This window comes from Cervus canadensis, chromosome 1, assembly GCF_019320065.1.
Source record: "Cervus canadensis isolate Bull #8, Minnesota chromosome 1, ASM1932006v1, whole genome shotgun sequence".
In the NCBI taxonomy this organism is placed as follows: Eukaryota; Metazoa; Chordata; class Mammalia; order Artiodactyla; family Cervidae; genus Cervus; species Cervus canadensis.
The window spans coordinates 117,757,091-117,775,520 of NC_057386.1; the positions used below are offsets into that span (position 1 = coordinate 117,757,091).

General features: G+C 42.4%; 1 protein-coding gene across 1 annotated transcript; it reads left to right on the forward strand.

Moving 5' to 3' along the window:
• The first annotated feature begins 10,107 nt into the window (after positions 1-10,107).
• Positions 10,108-13,211, forward strand: LOC122440779 (disintegrin and metalloproteinase domain-containing protein 1a-like). The gene is made up of 2 exons (XM_043467485.1): positions 10,108-10,169; positions 10,700-13,211. Exons 1-2 carry the CDS (start codon positions 10,108-10,110, stop codon positions 13,209-13,211), a joined length of 2,574 nt encoding a protein of 857 aa, XP_043323420.1.
• The last annotated feature ends 5,219 nt before the right edge of the window (positions 13,212-18,430 follow it).

Sequence of the window (18,430 nt, forward strand, 5' to 3'; positions counted from 1 at the left end):
TTTATTTCTGATTTTTAAGTTAATATATTGCTGACTGACAGTCTAAAGAAACAGAGGTTTGGAGGGGGGTAGAGCACAAAGCACATATAACCTCACCGACTCCACGCAAGACGCTGTGTGCGGTCAAACGCTCCACCCCTGAGCGGTGCCCCCAGGCACATATAACATCACTGACACTGTGCTCGACACTCTACACTCATCCTTAATGTAATCCTCCCATGCACAATATGAGACCTCCATCTTGTGCATGAAGAAACAGAGGCCGGAGGGTTCTGTTCTAGAGGTGGTAAGGAGTGGAACCTGTATCACCATCACTCCCTCCTAGACAAGTGCAGAAGAATTTATCTGATCTCTCTGCTCCCACAATAGTCTACTTTCCACCCAGCAGACAGAGTGATTCTTTTAAAAAGCAAGTCACAACACACCCATTATTTTTTTTTTTTTTAGCGGAGATGCCAGGATTGAACCTGGGGCCTCATATACACCCATTATTTTTTAAATGCTGCTGCTAGGTCCATAGCCTGAGGGCCCAGTGTTGATCATTTGATTTGACAATGGAGAGTTGTTTATCCACTGACATCCTGGAGCTGGCAGTTTGGGTGGATGCATGGGGGTGAAAGCTTATTCCAGTGGAGTCAAAATACAAAAGATGAGCCTGAAACCATTTGTGAAGGTGTTCACCCTCTTTAGTGTTCAGAGAAATGCAGACTATCTAGCCGCAGAGAGAGATCACTATACACTCACAAGACTGATTACAGAAGAAGGAAAATTCCAAGTATTACTGTAGGACAGTGGAAACTCTCATCAACTGCTTTACAAATGTAAACTGGCACGCCACTTTGAAAGAGCATATACTGAATACCCTGACATCTGCATCCTCTTACTAGATAATAATGGACACAGAAGCACATTTCACAGTATTACAAAAGAATTCCACGTTGTATTCACAGATAATACAATGGACGTTAAATTGTGACAGATCCACACAGAGAAAGACAGGAGCAGGAATGAACCACAGTGGCACACAAAAGCACTAAGTAAACTTAAACACTATTGTGGAACTAAAGAGGCTTTACATTAACACTGCATTCATCTGGCTTCATATGTGTCAGGCGAATGTAAGCTCCTCGGTTCTTTGTCTCGTCACAACAAAAATTTGGAGTGACGGTCATTAAAGCTCCCTCGGTGGGTCGCAGCTCTCGGAGGACAGACCGTGTTATAGCTCTTAAATAAATCAGTGTTACAGCTCAGTGTTACAGCTCTATTTATTTAGATAATAGCAGGAAAATCCATCTTCGAGGCGTGAGGGCACGTCGATCCAAAGATGCGAAAAGAGCACCCCATCGTGCGGGGGCGGGGGGGCGGTGTGTGGGGGGGGCGAGAGAGAGAGAGAGAGAGAGAGAAAGAGAGAGAGAGAGATAGAAGAGGGCTTTGGCTCCTCTTTTTATATGTTTTTTTCCTCCCCCTGGGCCTGTCCTATGCAAATTGGGCTTAGGCAGGAGCGCTGTTCTACCCGAAGTCCTCACCCCTTCCTTTGACCTTCCTCTGCTCTATTTTCGAGGGTGTTTCCCTTCCTTGTCTTTTAGCCACCGCCATTTTGGACTCCTTTTCCCTATTCTAACTACCTAACATTATGAAGTGAAGAGGGAAAATGGGAAGCACTTCCCAAAGGTCAAAATAAGGGTCTACAGAAGCCTCCTCCTCCATAAAAGCAGTGGGAACACTGGCAAAAACAGTCAAAATCAACTTTTTTGCAAGTGTGGAAACTGTCAGTCATAGAACAACAAAATAGCTGAATCTTGGTGAGAGCAGCAAGGTGTGTGAACTTTTAACTACCCTACTCCCAGGGCCTTCTCCTCAGGTCCCCACGAGTCATCTCAAGTTCAACTCAACTGCATCATCTCAACTGCAACGGCTGTGAAAACAGGCAGCCTGGTAGAATGGACACAACAGTTTGGAGCTCCCTCAAAAGCCCACCCATAGCATCACTACTAAGTTGCGTGTCTGGCAGGTCCCTGGAGAATCCCCATTCAGGAAACTTGTATTCCTCTAAACCTCATAGGAGAAAGCATAAGGCAAAAGTTTCACAGCATTGGATTTGGCAAAGGTTTCTCTCAGCTATGACACCAAAAGCACAGGCAACTGAAGAAAAACAGACAAAATGGACTTTAGGAAAATATTTAAATTTTGTGCATCCAAAATTACTATATATTCACAGAGTGAAAAGGCCACCCACAGAATGAGAGAAGATAGTTGCGAATCATATTATCTGATAAGGAACTACTATCTAAAATATATAGCAAAAACTCCTAAAACTCAACAACAAAAAACCAAACAGCCTGATTCAAAACATGGGCAAAGGAGTCAAATGGAAATTTCTCCAAAGAAGATACACAAATGACCTTTTGCATATGAAAAGATGCTCAATGTCACTCATCCTTAGGGAAATGTCAATCTAAACTACAGTGAGATACCACCTCATATCCATTAGCATGACCACTACAAAAACAAAAGAAAGCAGAAAAGAACAAGTGTTGGAGAGGAGGTGGAGAAAACTGGAACACTTGGGCCCTATTGGTGGGAAGGTAAAATGCTGTAACTGCTGTGGAATGGTACGGTAGCTCCTGAAAGATATTAAAAATAGAATGACCATGTGATCCAGCAAGTTCACTTCTAGGTATAAGCCCAGAAGAATGGAAAGCAGGATTCCAAAGAGAGATTTATATGTCCATACATGTAATGTTCAAAGCAGCATTATTCACAACAGCTAAAAGGTGGAAGCAACCTGAGTGCCCACGGAGGGGTGACTGGAGAAGCAAAAGGTGGGCTATACATACAATGGAATATTATTCACCCATAAAAAAGAGAGGAAATTCTGCAAACTGCCACAACATGGATGGATCTTGAGGACATTATGCTAAGTGAAATAAACTTGTCACAAGAAGACAAATACTGTAAGATTCCACTTAAATGATGTATTTGTGTAGTAAAATCATATAGACAGAAAGTAGGACAGAGGTTCCTAGGGGCTAAGGGAAAGAAGATAATGAGGATCTATACTTTAATGAGTACAGTTTCCTTTTTACATAATGAAAAGAGTCCTGGAGATGGACAGTGGTAAGAATTGATGCTTTTGAACTGTGGTGTTGGAGAAGACTCTTAAGAGTCCCTTGAACTGCAAGGAGATCCAACCAGTTCATCCTAAAGGAGATCAGTCCTGGGTGTTCATTGGTAGGACTGATGTTGAAGCTGAAATTCCAATACTTTGGCCTCCTGATGTGAAGAGCTGACTCATTGGAAAAGACCCTGTTGCTGGGAAAGATTGAGGGCAGGAGGAGAAGGGGACGACAGAGGATGAGATGGTTGCATGGCATCACCGACTCAATGGACATGGGTTTGGGTTGACTCCTGGAGTTGGTGATGGACAGGGAGGCCTGGCGTGCTCTGGTTCATGGGGTCTCAAAGAGTCGGACACAACTGAACAACTGAACTGAACTGAATGTAGCAGAACAGGTGACAGTACTTAGTCCCACTAAAGTGTACACTCAAAATTGGTTAAAACGGCAAATTTTATATTCTGAATGTTTTAACAGAATGAAAAAAATCCAAAGAAAAAAATGAGACAATTTTCCACTCTAAGAGATAACCAATGAGAAAGTTCAAAAGCCCACAGAATTGGAGAAAATATTTGTAAATTATATACTGACGGAGATTAGTTAGCACCCATGAAATATTAAGAACTCTTACAACTCAACAAGACCCCCTGTTTTAAAAGGTCAAATTATGTGAGCAGTTGTTGTTGTTACTCAGTCGCTAAGTTGCGACCCCATGGACTGCAGCATGCCAGGCTTCCTTGTCAATCAGCCAACTCCCGGAGCTTGCTCAAACTCATGTCCATTGAGCTAACGATGCCATCCAACCATCTCATCCTCTGTCGTCCCCTTCTCCTCCTGCCTTCGGTCTTTCCCAGCATCAGGGTCTTTTCCAGGGTGTCAGTTCTTCGCATCAGGTGGCCAAAGTATTGGAGCTTCAGCTTCAGCATCAGCCCTTCCAGTGGATATTTAGGACTGATTTCCTCTGAATTGACTTGTTTGATCTCTTTGCAGTTCAAAAGACTCTCAAAGAGTGTTCTCTAGCACTACAATTGGAAAACATCAATTCTTTGGCGCTCAGCTTTCTTTATGATCCAACATTCACATCCATACATGACTACTGGAAAAACCATAGCTTTGACTAGATGCACCTTTGTCGACAAAGTGATGTCTCTGCTATTTAGGACGCTGTCTAAGTTGGTCATAGCTTTTCTTCCAAGAAGCAAGTGTCTTTTAATTTCATGGCTGTGGTCACCATCCACAGTGAGTTTGGAGCCCAAGAAAACAAAATCTGTCATGCTCTTACTTTTTCCCCTTCTATTTGCCATGAAGTGATGGCACTGGATGCTGTGATCTTAATTTATTTGATGTTGAGTTTCAAGCCAGCTTTTTCACTCTCCTCTTTCATCCTCATCAAGAGGCTGTTTAGTTGCCCTTCACTTTCTCAGATTAGAGTGGTATCATCTGCATATATGAGGTTGCTGATATTTTTCCCAGGAAGCTTTTACTGGAAGTTCTCAGTTCATGTACTGCTGAATGAATCCTACTTCAAAGGACTTTGAGTAAACTTTGCTTGCAAGTGAAATGAGTGCAACTGTACAATAGTTTGAACATTCTTTGGCATTGCCCTTCTTTTAGGACTGTAATGAAAACTGACCTTTTCCAGTCTTGTGTCTATGGCTGAGTTTTCCAAACTGAGCGTAGCACTTTAACTGCATCATCTTTTAAGATTTTAAATAGCTCAGTTGGAATTCAACCATATCCACTAACTTTGTTCATAGCAATGCCTCCTAAGGCCCACTTGACTTCTCACTCCACGTGTCTGGCTCTAGGTGAGTGATCACACCATTGTGGTTATCCAGGTCATTAAGACCTTTTTAATATAGTTCTTCTGCATATTCTTGCCACCTCTTCTTAACCTCTTCTGCTTCTGTTAGGTCTTTATTGTTTCTGTCCTTTATCATGCCCATCTTTGCATGAGATGTTCCCTTGATATCATCAATTTTCTTGAAGAGATCTCTACTCTTTCCTGTTCTATTGTTTTCCTCTATTTCTTTGCATTGTTCATTGAAGAAGGCTTTCCTATCTCTCCTTGCTGTTCTCTGGAATTCTGCATTTAGTTGGGTATATCTTTCCCTTTCTCCCATGTCTTTCGTTTTTCTTCTTTCCTCAGCTATTTGTAAAGCCTCCTCAGATGACGACTTTGCCTTCTTGCATTTCTTTCTCTTGGGGATGATTTTAATCACTACCTCCTGTACAATGTTACAAACCTCTGTCCATAGTTATCCAGGCACTCTGTCCACCATATTTAATCCCTTGTATCTGTTCATCACTTCAACCAGATTTGATTTAGGTTATACCTGAATGGACTTGTGGTTTTCCTTATTTTCTTCAGTTTAAGCCTGAATTTTGTAATAAGGGTCTGGGCCACATGTCAGCTCCAGGTCTTGTTTTTGCTGGCTGTATAGAGCTTCTCCATCTTTGGCTGCAAAGAACACAATCAATCTTATTTCAGTATTGACCATCTGGTGATGTCCATGTGTAAAGTCATCTCAGGTTATTGGAAATGAGTGTTTGCTATGACCAACATGTTCTCTTGACAAAACTCTGTCAGCCTTTGCCCTGCTTCATGTTGCATTCCAAGGCAAAACTTGCCTGTTATTCTGGGTATCTCTTGACTTCCTACTTTTGCATTCCAATCCCCAGTGATGAAAAGGATATCTTTTTCTGGTGTTAGCTCTAGAAGGTTTTGTAGGTCTTCATAAAACCAGGCAACTTCAGCTTCTTTGGCAACAACAGTTAGGGCACAGACTTGGATTACTCTGATACTGAATGGTTTGCCTTGGAAACAAACCAAGATCATTCTGTCGTTTTTGAGACTGCACCCAAGTACTGCATTTCGGACTCTTTTGTTGACTATGAGCTACTTCATTTCTTTTAAGGGATTCTTGCCCACCATAGTAGATATAATGGTCATATGCATTAAATTCACCCATTTCCATACATTTCAGTTCACTGAGTCCTAAGATGTGGATGTTCAATATTGCCATCTTCTGTGTGACCACATTCAATTTACCTTGATTCATCGACCTAAAATTCCAGGTTCCTATGCAGTATTGTACTTTACAGCATTGGACTTTACTTTCACCACCAGACGCATCCACAACTAAGTGTCATTTCTGCTTTGGTCCAGCCTCTTCATTCTTTCTGGAGCTATTAGTAATTGCCCTCTGCTCTTCCTCAGTAGCATACTGGACACTTCCAACCTGGAGGGCTCACATTCTGGTGTTATCTCTTTTTGCCTTTTTCATACTGTTAATGGAGTTCTCCTAGCAAGAATACTGGAGTGGGTTGCCATTTCCCCCTCCAATGGACCACAATTTTTCAGAACTCTTGACTATGACCCATCTGTCTTGGGTGGTCCACAGCATGGCTCACAGCTTTATTGTGTTACACAAGCCCTTCTACTACGATAAGGCTGTGATCCATGAAGGGGGATGTGAATAGACATGTCTCTGAAGAAGAAATAAGTGAGCAATAAAAATATCACCTGGGCTTCTCAGTGGCTCAGTGGGTAAAGAATCCACCTGCAATGCAAGAGACGAGAAGACATGGTGTTCACTCCCTGGGTTGGGAAGATCTCCTGGAGGAGGGCATGGCAACCCACTTAGGTATTCTTGCCTGGAGAATCCCAATGCTCAAGGAGCCTGGGGGGTTACAATCCACAGGGTCACAAGGAGTTGAACATGACTGAAGTGACTGAGATGCAAGCAAGCATATGAAAAGCTGTGCAACATCACTAATTATTAGGGAAGTGCAAATCAAAACTGCAATGAGACACCTCTTAATATCCACTAGGATTGCTACAATCAAAAAGACAATACCAAATGCCAATGATGATGTGGAAAAATTGGAATCCCCATTTATTTCTTGCAGGAGTGTAAAATTGTCCAGCAGCTTTGGAAAACAGTTCAGCAGTTCCTCAAAGGCTAAACATAGTTATCATGTGACCAAACAATTCCACTCCAAAGTATTCATTCAAAGGATATGAAAACACACTTCATGCAAAACCTTGTACTGAAATGTCTATAGCACTACTATTCATAATAGTCAAACAGTAGAAATAACCAGGATGTTCATCAATTGATGAATCAAAAACTATGATATATCTATATAAAAAGAATGTTATTTTGCCAAAAGAAATAAAGTATTGGTATCTGCTATGGTACGGCTTTGAAAACTTTATGTGAGGTAAAATAAGCCAATCACAGAGGACTACTACTATAATATAGAAATCCATTGCTATGGACTGTCAAGAATAGACAAAATCATAGAGATAGAAAGGAGTAGTGGTGACCAGGGGCTGCAGGGAGCAGAGAATGGAGAGCGACTGCTAATGGACATGGGAGTTTTATTTTGGCATGAGGAAAATGTTCCAAAATTGCTTGTGGTGATGACTGCATAACTTTTATTTTTTTTTTTTTCAGTCCTACACTTATAATATTACCATGAATGAAAACAACAGCCCAGAACACAAGATCTCATTCAGCAATGTTTTCACTGCAACCTGGACAAAGTTCTCCTTAACAAAAAAGAAAGACAACAAGCATACAAATCCTGACCTAAGAGAGAAGAATCAAAACCATATGCAGACAAATGCAAATGCTAGAAGAGGTTATGGAGAAAAGGAACTCTCCTACACTGTTGGTGGATGTAAACTGGTATACACACCACAAAGAACAGCATGGAGGCTTCTCCAACAACAACAACAACAACAACAAAACCCCTAACAACAGGCTGGCCATAAGATCCAGCAAAATCACTCCTGGGCATATATCCAGGAAAAATGAAAATTCTAATTTAAAAAGAGACATGCACCCCAATGTTCATAGTAGCACTGTTTACAATAGTCAAGACATGGAAGCAACCTAAATGTCCATCAACAGATGAAGGGATAAAGAAGATGTTGTATACAGACTCAATGTAATATTACTCAGGCATTCAGTTCAGTTCAGTCGCTCAGTTGTGTCCGACTCTTTGCGACCCCATGGACTGCAGCACACCAGGCCTCCCTGTCCATCACCAACTCCCAGAGTTTACCCAAACTCGTGTCCATTGAGTCGGTGATGCCATCCAACCATCTCATCCTCTGTCATCTCCTTCTCCTCCTGCCTTCAATCTTTCCCTGCATCAGGGTCTTTTCAAATGAGTCCATTCTTTGCATCAGGTGGCCAAAGTACTGGACTTTCAGCTTCAACATCAGTCCTTCCAATGAACACTCAGAACTGATCTCCTTAAGGATGGACTGGTTGGATCTCCTGACTGCATAACTTTTCAATCATACTACAAACCACTGAATTGAACACTTTAAACAATGAGCATTCTGGTATGTGACTTTATATCTCAATAAAGCTGTTCTCAAAAGACAACTAAAGTAAAATGATATAATTTGGGGATGTACACATTTAGGAAGCAAAAATAATAAAGAAGGTGAGGAAGTAGTTATCATAAAAGACAAGATCATGATCTCTCTGAAGCAGGAGGGCGTGAGATTGGCAATGGCACGTAGGTGACTTCTATGAAGCTAAAAGTATTGATTACCTCATCAGGGTTGTACTTAACACAGCTGTTTCTCTCACCCTCCCTCCCTACCTTCTTATTCCTCTCTTTTTCAGTAAAATACACACAATATTAAATTAACCATCTTAACCATTTTTAAGTGCACAGTTCACTGGCATTAAGTTCATTCATATTGTTGTGCAACCATCATCAATATCCACTTTCAGAACTTTTCATCATCCTAAACTGAAAGTCTGTACCCATTAGACAAAAATTCACCATTCCTCTATTACCCTACCCAGGGTAACCTGTATTCTATGCTCTGTCTCCATGAACTTGGCTATTTGTGGAACCTCACATATGTGAGATCATAAGGTATTGTATGTTTCATTTTATTTAATACTAATTCACTGAAAAGCACATTTATGCTTTATGCATATTTTGTGACTGTGTTAGGAGTCAAAATTTAAAAATTTGAGAAAATAAAGGAGTGATACAAATTGGAACAGAATGTCTCTATAATCTTTCAAAGAATTTCATTGTAAAACAGAGAAAAGGATAATAAACTAGATGGTGACTGGAAGGTGATGTGGGCTGAGAGGGATGGTTTTATAAAGGTGAGAAATTACAGCAAATAATAAGACTGGATCCAGCAGACAAACACATGCTGAAGATGTAAAAGAGAGAAGGGAGAAATGCAAGAGTATAGTCCATGAGAAATTAAAAGGGAAAGACATTCCACACACAAGTAAAAGGATTGGTCTTAGACTGGAGCAAGGACAATTTATTCACGACAGTGGGAGGAACATTCAGATACAGCTAGTGGACTCAGCTAGTGTCTATATGTGGAGGTAGTCTTTTGATTGCTTCTATTAATATTTTTCTCAGTGAAATATGAGGCCAGAAGAAATTAGGAGAGTGAACTGAACAGCAAAATGTAGAAAGAAGTACATTTTGAGATCATGTCTGTGGCGGCATGGTTTTCGTGGGTTTTTCTGAAGACATTTACAGATATTCAGGGCAGGCACGAAGCCAAGTAGAAACACAGAAGATACAGCAAATGAGACACTGCAGCAACCACACCTGGGAGCTATTTATTCATTCAATGATTCTTGTTCGTCTACTCTCGAACAAGCACTCTTCTAGACCTGGGAGAGGGTATAAGGAGGAACAAACAGAAGTGGCCACCGAACACACGGAAGTCATATACAAACACAGGGGAGACTTCAGGATTCCTAGTCTTCAACAGGCGTGGTCTTAAGATGCTGCTATGCCAGGACCAGCCCAGGTAATAGGTCTGGAGATACTTACCAACCAAGGTTCCCATGATAACTGCACACAGGGGAGACTGCTCTGTTGGCATCTCCCATACACACTTTTAGTGTTATAAATACACACCGTGTCATAAACAGAACTTGAGAAACTGGATTCTGATGATGTTTTTAAAAAGTAGGGCATGTCATTTGTCCCACGGGTGACCAGCACACCGGGGTTTATCTATCTGGGGGCACAAGGCAGGTACCACACTGGCTTTATCTGACAGATTGGTCTGTTGTGCATTGCATCTATAATGCCATGTTACATCTAGTTACAATGTCCATGTGATACAGAACAAGAGTTTTAGAAGAGAGGAAATGGGCAATGGAGTGTGCCCACTGAAGACCTCCAAGCCTCCTGGTCTAGAACATTAGGAGTCAGCTGAGCAACGGACGATCGGAGGAGTGGGGGAGGGGTGTTCCTTGTGGTACAGTTGAGGAAGGCAGGGAGGTTTTGTTTCCTTTCTCAAGGTACAGCCTTGCACTTTAGAGTTTGCAGTCCCACTTCATGATTACAGCGCTTCCTAATGTCAGGAAGACCTTAACTACTAGAGTTGAGGGTGTGGAGGGGAGTCACAGAGAAAAGACACTATCTGAAGCATAACAGAGAGACCCGAAAGACTCGGAAGGACACAGCCAGAGGCTGACCTCTGAGAGGCAGGCAAGAGCCACCCTTTGTGCAGCCAGCACAGATCCGAAGTGAGTGCCTGTGACAGACTGTCTGTGTGTCAGAGCAGCTGCTGCTGCTGGACACAAGCCCTGCATCATCAACGGACTCACCAGGGCCACGTCAGTGGCAGCGTCTGTGAGAGACTCTGCCTCTATACTGCCTTCTCTACCGAAAAGGCAGGTGGCTATGTCTGAGGCTATCCGAGTGCTTCACACTTGGGCTCCTCAGATGAAGGGCTTGAGGCGGGCCCTGGTGCCAGGACTTGCACGTGCCAGGTTGGGGATCCTGTTGTTCTTGGTACTGATTTCTCTGCCAAGCCTGTACTGTGACCTGGGCTCACTATATCACTCTTCCTATGAAATAGTCATTCCCAAGAGGCTGACAGTGGAAGCAAGGGAAGACCAAGCGGAAAAGCTCTCCTATATGCTATTTATGCAGGGCCAGAGGCAGCTGATTCACCTGACGGTGAAGAGAGACTACTTTGTGGATAACTTCCCGGTTTTCAGCTACCACAATGGCATCCTGGGGCGAGAGATGCCTCTCATCTCGCAGGACTGTCACTACGAAGGCTACATAGAAGGAGTCCCAGGTTCTTTTGTTTCTGTCAACACCTGTTCAGGCCTCAGGGGCCTCCTGATTAAGGAGGAAAAATCCTATGGCGTTGAGCCCGTGCACTCTTCCAAACGGTTTGAGCACGTGTTGTACGCCATGGGCCACGAAGCTCAAGTCTCCTGTAGCGTCACGTCCAAGGACAGCCAAGTGGCGTCCACCAGCCAGCAACCACAGAGCGCCAGGCCTCACAGCTTGCAGGTGCCATCCGACTTGTGGTCACGTACCAAGTACGTGGAGATGTTTGTCGTGGTCAACAACCAGCGGTTCCAAATGTGGGGCGGTGACGTCAATCAGACAGTCCAGAGAGTAATGGACATCATAGCTCTGGCCAACAGCTTCACAAGGGGAATAAACACAGAGGTGGTGCTGGCTGGAATGGAGATTTGGACTGAGGGGGACCTCACAGAGGTCCCCGTGGACCTGCAAGTTGCACTCAGGAATTTCAACAGCTGGAGACAAGAGAAGCTCTTCCATCGTGTGAAGCATGATGTTGCCCACATGATCGTGGGACAGCATCCTCAAGAGGGTATGGGGCAGGCATTTCTCGGTGGTGCCTGCTCAAGTGATTTTGCAGCAGCCGTGGAATCCTTCCACCACGAGGATGTCCTCCTGTTTGCAGCACTCATGGTCCACGAGCTTGGACACAACTTGGGTATTCGGCACGACCATTCGGCCTGCATTTGTAAAGATAGGCCCTTCTGCCTCATGCGTGAAAACATCACTAAAGAAAGTGGCTTCAGCAACTGCAGCTCTGACTCCTTCCACCAGTTCCTCTGGGAACACAAGGGGGCCTGCCTGTTTAACAAGCCTGGGCACAAAGGCCGCTTACGGAGGGATTCGAACTGTGGCGATGGCATTGTAGAAGGAGATGAGCAGTGTGACTGTGGTTCTAAGTGTGAAACGCACCCATGCTGTGACACCAGATGTAGGCTGAGAGAGCAGGCAGAGTGTAGTGATGGACTCTGCTGTGATAAATGTCGCCTGAGACACAAGGGATTCATGTGCCGTGCTGCTTTGGGAGAGTGTGACCTCCCAGAGTATTGTAATGGTTCCTCGGGAGAATGTCCCAGAGACAGCTATAAGCTTGATGGTACAATGTGTGATAGAATTCACTACTGTGCTGGAGGTCGGTGTAAGAACCCTGACAATCAATGCATGGATATATATGGGTCCCCTGCAAGGTCTGCCCCAGAAAACTGTTACGTTTCAATGAACACAAGAGGGGACCGGTTTGGAAACTGTGGTACCACCAGCTCACCGAGGTTAACATATCTGAAGTGTGCAGATGATAACATATTTTGTGGGAAACTCGTATGTACAAATGTTAGACAGATACCACAACTCAAACCCAATCATACACTGATCCAGGTCGCTCACAGAGATGACTGGTGCTGGAGCATGGATGCCTACGACACCGCTGATATCCCTGATGATGGAGATGCGCATACTGGCACTCTCTGCGCCCCACACAAAGTCTGCATGAATCACTCCTGTAGTCATTATGCTGTGCTCCAGTATGACTGCCCGTCAGCAGAGACATGTAATGGGAGAGGAGTTTGCAACAATTTTAGGCATTGCCATTGTGAGGATGGCTATGCTCCCCCTGACTGCAAAAGTCCCGGAAATGGGGGTAGTGTAGACAGTGGTTCTCCTGGTAAACCAAGGGACAGTATCAACAATAATCCAAGTGAAGAGGAAAGCAAAAGTCATGCTGCAGAGGTTGGTAATTTTGGCAGAAACAGTGAAAATAAAGATGAAAGCCAGAGCCTTGAGAAGATACTGTACATAGTCCCCGTTTTTCTCTTAGCAATGTTTTTAGCTCTAGTTATTGCTGTCAGTTTTGGAGCTAGAAACGATATGTCACAGTGCTCACAAGAGGACCTAGAAGAACCCAAAGAAGAAGCTGTTCAAATAGAGGAGGCAGTCAGAAAAGTGGAAGAACCAGGGGCAGAAAATGAGTAGTGCTAGGAAGAAGCCCTAACATAGCAAACTCCCGATACATTGGGTAGGAAGGAGGTCAGCTGAGCAACGTGCTGTGGGCACTGACAGTTTCACAGGCTCTGATTGGGACTCTAAGGTCTACACAAATGTCCAAATGTGGCAGGAGGGATTTTCTTGTATAGAAAGAAATTATTTTAGTAATTGATTATATGTACATGTGTAAAGTTATTGAAAAAATGTTTTACTACTTTTTCCCATTTTCACATTTCATGAAACTCATTTAAATTACACTTTTCTCATGGATTATTCTTATCAATGTCTCTTCTTAGTACGGCAAATTTGACTTCCTCTGTTTTCCAGGGAATGTCATATTCCGTCTACTCTGCTTGACCTAAGATCTTACCTGTATGTGTGTGCAAACATGCGTGTGTGTGTGTTTGTGTGTATACACACTGCTATCTTTGTTTTTTCACCTCATTCACAATTACATATTATGTTAAGAAAATTATTTATATGATTTGTTCCTCTAACTTGCTTTTAGAAGTATATTCATTAATATACTGTCTGACTCTTTGCGACCCCATGGACTGTAGCCTACCAGGCTCTTCCATCCATGGGATTTTCCAGGCAAGGGTACTGGAGTGGGCTGTCATTTCCTTCTCCAGGGGATCTTCCCAACCCAGGGACCGAACCCCGGTCTCCTACATTGTACACAGACACTTTACCATCTAAACCACCAGGGACATCTTTTTTCATTAAATAAAAATGTTTAAATGAAAAAGTAAATAAATATTTGTTTTCAGGTAAGGTACCACTATAGGTTTTATGGACTTTATGGAGCCTATTACCTATTTCTTCCAATCTGCTTCAGAGGAAGCTACATTTGATCCAGAGTGGTCTGAACACCCTGTGTCTAGGTGCATGGGGGAAAGGAAGCAACCCAGGCAACCTTGTTCAGTGTGGAGTTCAGTCGGAAGTATTGATTATTCTTTTTTCTTTCTGTTTTTCTACTTCACTTATTATATTTATTTCTCATTTCATTTTTAAGTTAACATATTGTCGACTGACAGTCCAAACAAACAGAGCTTTGGAGGGGAGTCAATTGTGTATAAAGAGAACACAAAGCATGTATTACATAACATTACCCATTCTGTGCAAGACACCATGCTATATACTTTACATTAATTCTTAATCATCCCATCTATCCCATCAGACCTCCATCTCATCCATGAAGAACTAGAGATCAGAGTTTTGCCCTAGAACTGGACTGCATTCTGCCCAAGTATGACAGAGTCTACATTCTCCACTACCTCATGAGCCTTTTCCTTTAGTTAAAAAAAAAGAAAAAAAGTGAGAGGGAAGATAACTGATATATCCTTGATTGTCCAGGATGTGACTTCCTTCTCAGTGACTCTAATGAAACAGAAGCCTTACAAATGAATGTTGATCTCTATCATGAACTTGCCACACTGTCTAGTTATTATTGATGAAAGAATCTTTTCCCTTATTACATCCTGCCATCATGGAGTGATAGGTTTATGTCCTTTTCAGCTCTGAGGGCCCAGATCACCTTAGGTGCTCAGGAAATGTTGACCAAGCGAATGACTTTACCAGAGCCAACCCTAAAATAAGATGGTGCTGTAACTGGACACCCTTGCTAGTTCCTAGACAGAGCACAACTGAGACCTTTCTCAGGTGCTGTTTTGCTACAGGTTAAGTATTCTCAGCCTTGGGAAAGTTCCCAAGCATCAGTTTTTGATGGTACATCATTTGCTGAATCCCTCTTCTAACTGCCCACTCCTATGTGAGCAGTGGTGGGGGAGCAAACAAAAGTAGCTTAAGACCTGGTTTAGGCTTTCAAGAAGCTGATGCTAATTACTTTTGGTGGAACAAAACCAAACTTCAGAGCAAAATCCAAATTCAAGCCTTCAGTTAAGTAAATTTCCAGGCCACAAGATTTGCTGGTAATCAAATCTCTAGACATTGTATGCCAGAAGGTCAAGATTCATGTGAAAGCACACTATTAGTTGGTACTGGCTTTGAGAACAAGAGTGAAACTGGGTAACTGAAGGCCTCCAAAGGTAAACCTGTCATTAGAGACTTCTGAAAAAGATGTGGAGGACTTCTGCTGAGAAGCACTCCAGTGTAGAATAGAAGTGGTAACCTTACTAAGTGCACATGCTGATGACTATAATAAAACCTAGTAAGCATCAGTCTTTTTTTTTTTTTTAGCATCAGTCTTTTTTAAAAAACTGAAGAAATAGAAGGGAATCCTGATTTAGGTACAGGGTAATTATGCTTAGCTAACTTAAAGGTGTCCTTTAAAAACCAAAAGTCAGGTAGGTAATTGAGAATCAATCAATAAAACCTATTTAGGATTTCACAATATTTGACAACAAAATTTAGCAAATACAGAAGCTGTATAGATTATTTTAAAATTTTTAGTTGCTGTCTTTACAATCAGCCCTCAGGTTTACAAGACTATGTTAAAGGCAGGAAACAAAGGTTAGGACAGCTCTTTAAATAAACTTCTTCTGAAAGAATGATTTTTAAAAAATGAACAGATTTATAAGTTGTCAGGTGAATCTTAAAATATGTGGAAACTCCACCGTCTGGGGATTGAAGGCTGAAGCTCTTTAGGGTAGACTATAGGAGGGAAGTGACCAGTTTTAATGTGGGCAGGAGAGAGAAGATAGGGTAACTCGCTTCGGAAATCTCCAGGTTCAAGGTGCAGTGTTCTGTATTTTGTGTGACTGCCTCTGCTAAGTGCACTTCTCTGGCCTGTTTGGTTTGGGGGACTCTGAGAAATGCCTGCTTACACTTCCCAATAATCTGTGTTGGCAGCAACTCATGACCCAGCCAGTCGCTGCCCCATCAAATTCTGACAGTGACTTCTTGCTGTCCTTTACCTGTCTTCCCTGGTGGCTGCTGTCCTCCGTGTGCTCCCTGTGGCCAGTGGAGATCGAAGCCCTTCCCTTAGCTTTGCAAAGCATAGCCATGTTCAGGCTCTGGGCTGGCAGGGAGGGAGGAGGGAAATCACAGTGAAATTTTGATGTAGCCAGGATTAACGCTCACAGGGAGACTTGGATAGGTTCTCTCTTTGGATATCCCTAACCTGACCTCTCTTCTTGTCCATGTAAGAGTGCTTTTGGGAATGTCCTCATAACCTGAAGTCAAATTCCACTCTCTTTGGCCCAGCTGAAGGAAAAAAAAAAGATTTATAAACACAGGTGATATCATCAACCACACAGGGATGCGATTCTGCACAAAATAAAGTTTTATATTAGTTTACAAAATTTTTTGAAAATATATTAAAAGTTAAAAAAGAAAAAAAAACCTTTTTGTGTTTACTAACATAAGTTCAGAGTACAATTTTGGTGTTTCCTTTGGGCAAATGCGCTCATCAAAAGGTTTTCTCAAAACCCAGAGCAGGTTTCCTTCAAGGATGATTACAAATGGCTGAATCTTTAAAAATAAAATTCCCCATGCTTCTGAACATTCAGTTTTAACATTCTGTGCAGGAGGGAAGAGTAGGAAAGACAGATCCAATACCACTTTTGTTATTCAATAAAATTATGAAAGTCTTACATAGGAGGCCATGTAAGGAGAATGAAATGCCAGAATGAAATACATGAGGGTAATGAATCACTCTGTGAATAACAAAGCCATGGTGACTCTTCTCTCAGGTAGAAAATATTTTTTAAAATATTGAAAAAGAGAACATCTGAGTTGCAGTCGTGACTAACCAAGTGTTTGCAACCTCATGCCTATTTCATTGCGGTAATCTATCTTCCTGGCCAATCTAACATCTGGCCTCTGATTCCCCAAACACTGATTTTATTGCCAGCCTGGAGTTCAGGAACTCGCATTGTCCCTCTCACCCCCAGAGCCCCCTGGACCCTGCCCCCATTATCTAGGGCAGAAAATATAAACTTGGTGGAACATTAAAAAGAAGCCAGAAAAATAAATTAATAAAGGACTGTGACAATTGCAACCTCCTTTCCGTTTCCAACCACTGTCTCCAGTGACTTTTGAAAACAACTATTTCCTCATATTGATATGTCTAACAGGAAGAACCTCTGTCCTCACTACATACCGTGGTCACTTTCCACTCTGGGCTTTTGATCATAGCCTTGTTTCCACTGAATGACCTTACGCTTTCCTTCCCCTAGTAAGTTCGTAACTGTCACAGCTCCAGTGAGGCTCTTGAAACTGCTCCTGCATACCTCCATTTTTTTAAAATGGAAACATGGGTTCCTGTTGAGGATACTCTTGGGAAGAGCCTATAAGGAAGTCAGCCTGAAACAGAACATCAAGTGGTTGTTTTTGTAAAACAAGGAGCATATATGCATCCTTATGGTCCAGTGAAGCTTCCAAGGTACCTGGAGAGTGAGAAATGTGTTTTACTCACGGAGCATGTTCTCAGAATCTCAAATTCTGGACATACTCTTGTGTTGGCAGGGAAACGGAAAGAAAACCATGTAGCATACAAAAGGAATAAACTCCAAAACTACAATTTCTTCCAGTAATGCATTTTCAGTCATCTAACAACCACGAGCTGGCTGCAGATGATTTCACATGAACAGTAGAAACGAAAAAGGCATAATGTCAGTGCCAGGGAACAGGAGAAAAAGCTCTCCCTCATGTCTTCCACGGTCCAAAGACATCTTTATCTGCCTAAAGCTATCCTTTACCCCTTAACAGCCCAAAGCCATCCTATGATCTCTGTTCGTTTCCAAGGCAAACCATTCAATATCACAGTAATTCAAGCCTATGCCCCAACCAGTAAAACTGAAGAAGCTGAAGTTGAACGGTTCTATGAAGACCTACAAGACCTTTTAGAACTAACACCCAAAAAAAAAGATGTAGGAAGTCAAGAAACACCTGGAGTAACAGGCAAATTTGGCCTTGGAGTATGGAATGAAGCAGGGCAAAGGCTAATAGAGTTTTGCCAAGAGAACACACTGGTCATAGCAAACACCCTCTTCCAACAACACAAGAAAAGATTCTATACATGGACATCACCAGATGGTCAACACGGAAATCAGATTGATCATATTCTTTCCAGCCAAAGATGCAGAAGCTGTATACAGTCAGTAAAAACAAGACCAGGAGCTGACTGTGGCTCAGATCGTGAATTCCTTATTGCCAAATTCAGACTTAAACTGAAGAAAGTAGGGAAAACCACTAGACCATTCAGGTATGACCTAAATCAAATCCCTTACAATTATACAGTGGAA

What these genes read in the sequence shown, in the direction of transcription:
- LOC122440779 (XM_043467485.1), top strand. Translation starts at nt 10,108, where the DNA reads ATGTCATTTGTCCCACGGGTGACCAGCACACCGGGGTTTATCTATCTG. An exon ending in TATCTGGGGGCACAAGGCAG is followed by an intron (nt 10,170 to 10,699) that starts GTACCACACTGG and finishes TCTGTGTGTCAG; the next exon opens with AGCAGCTGCTGCTGCTGGAC.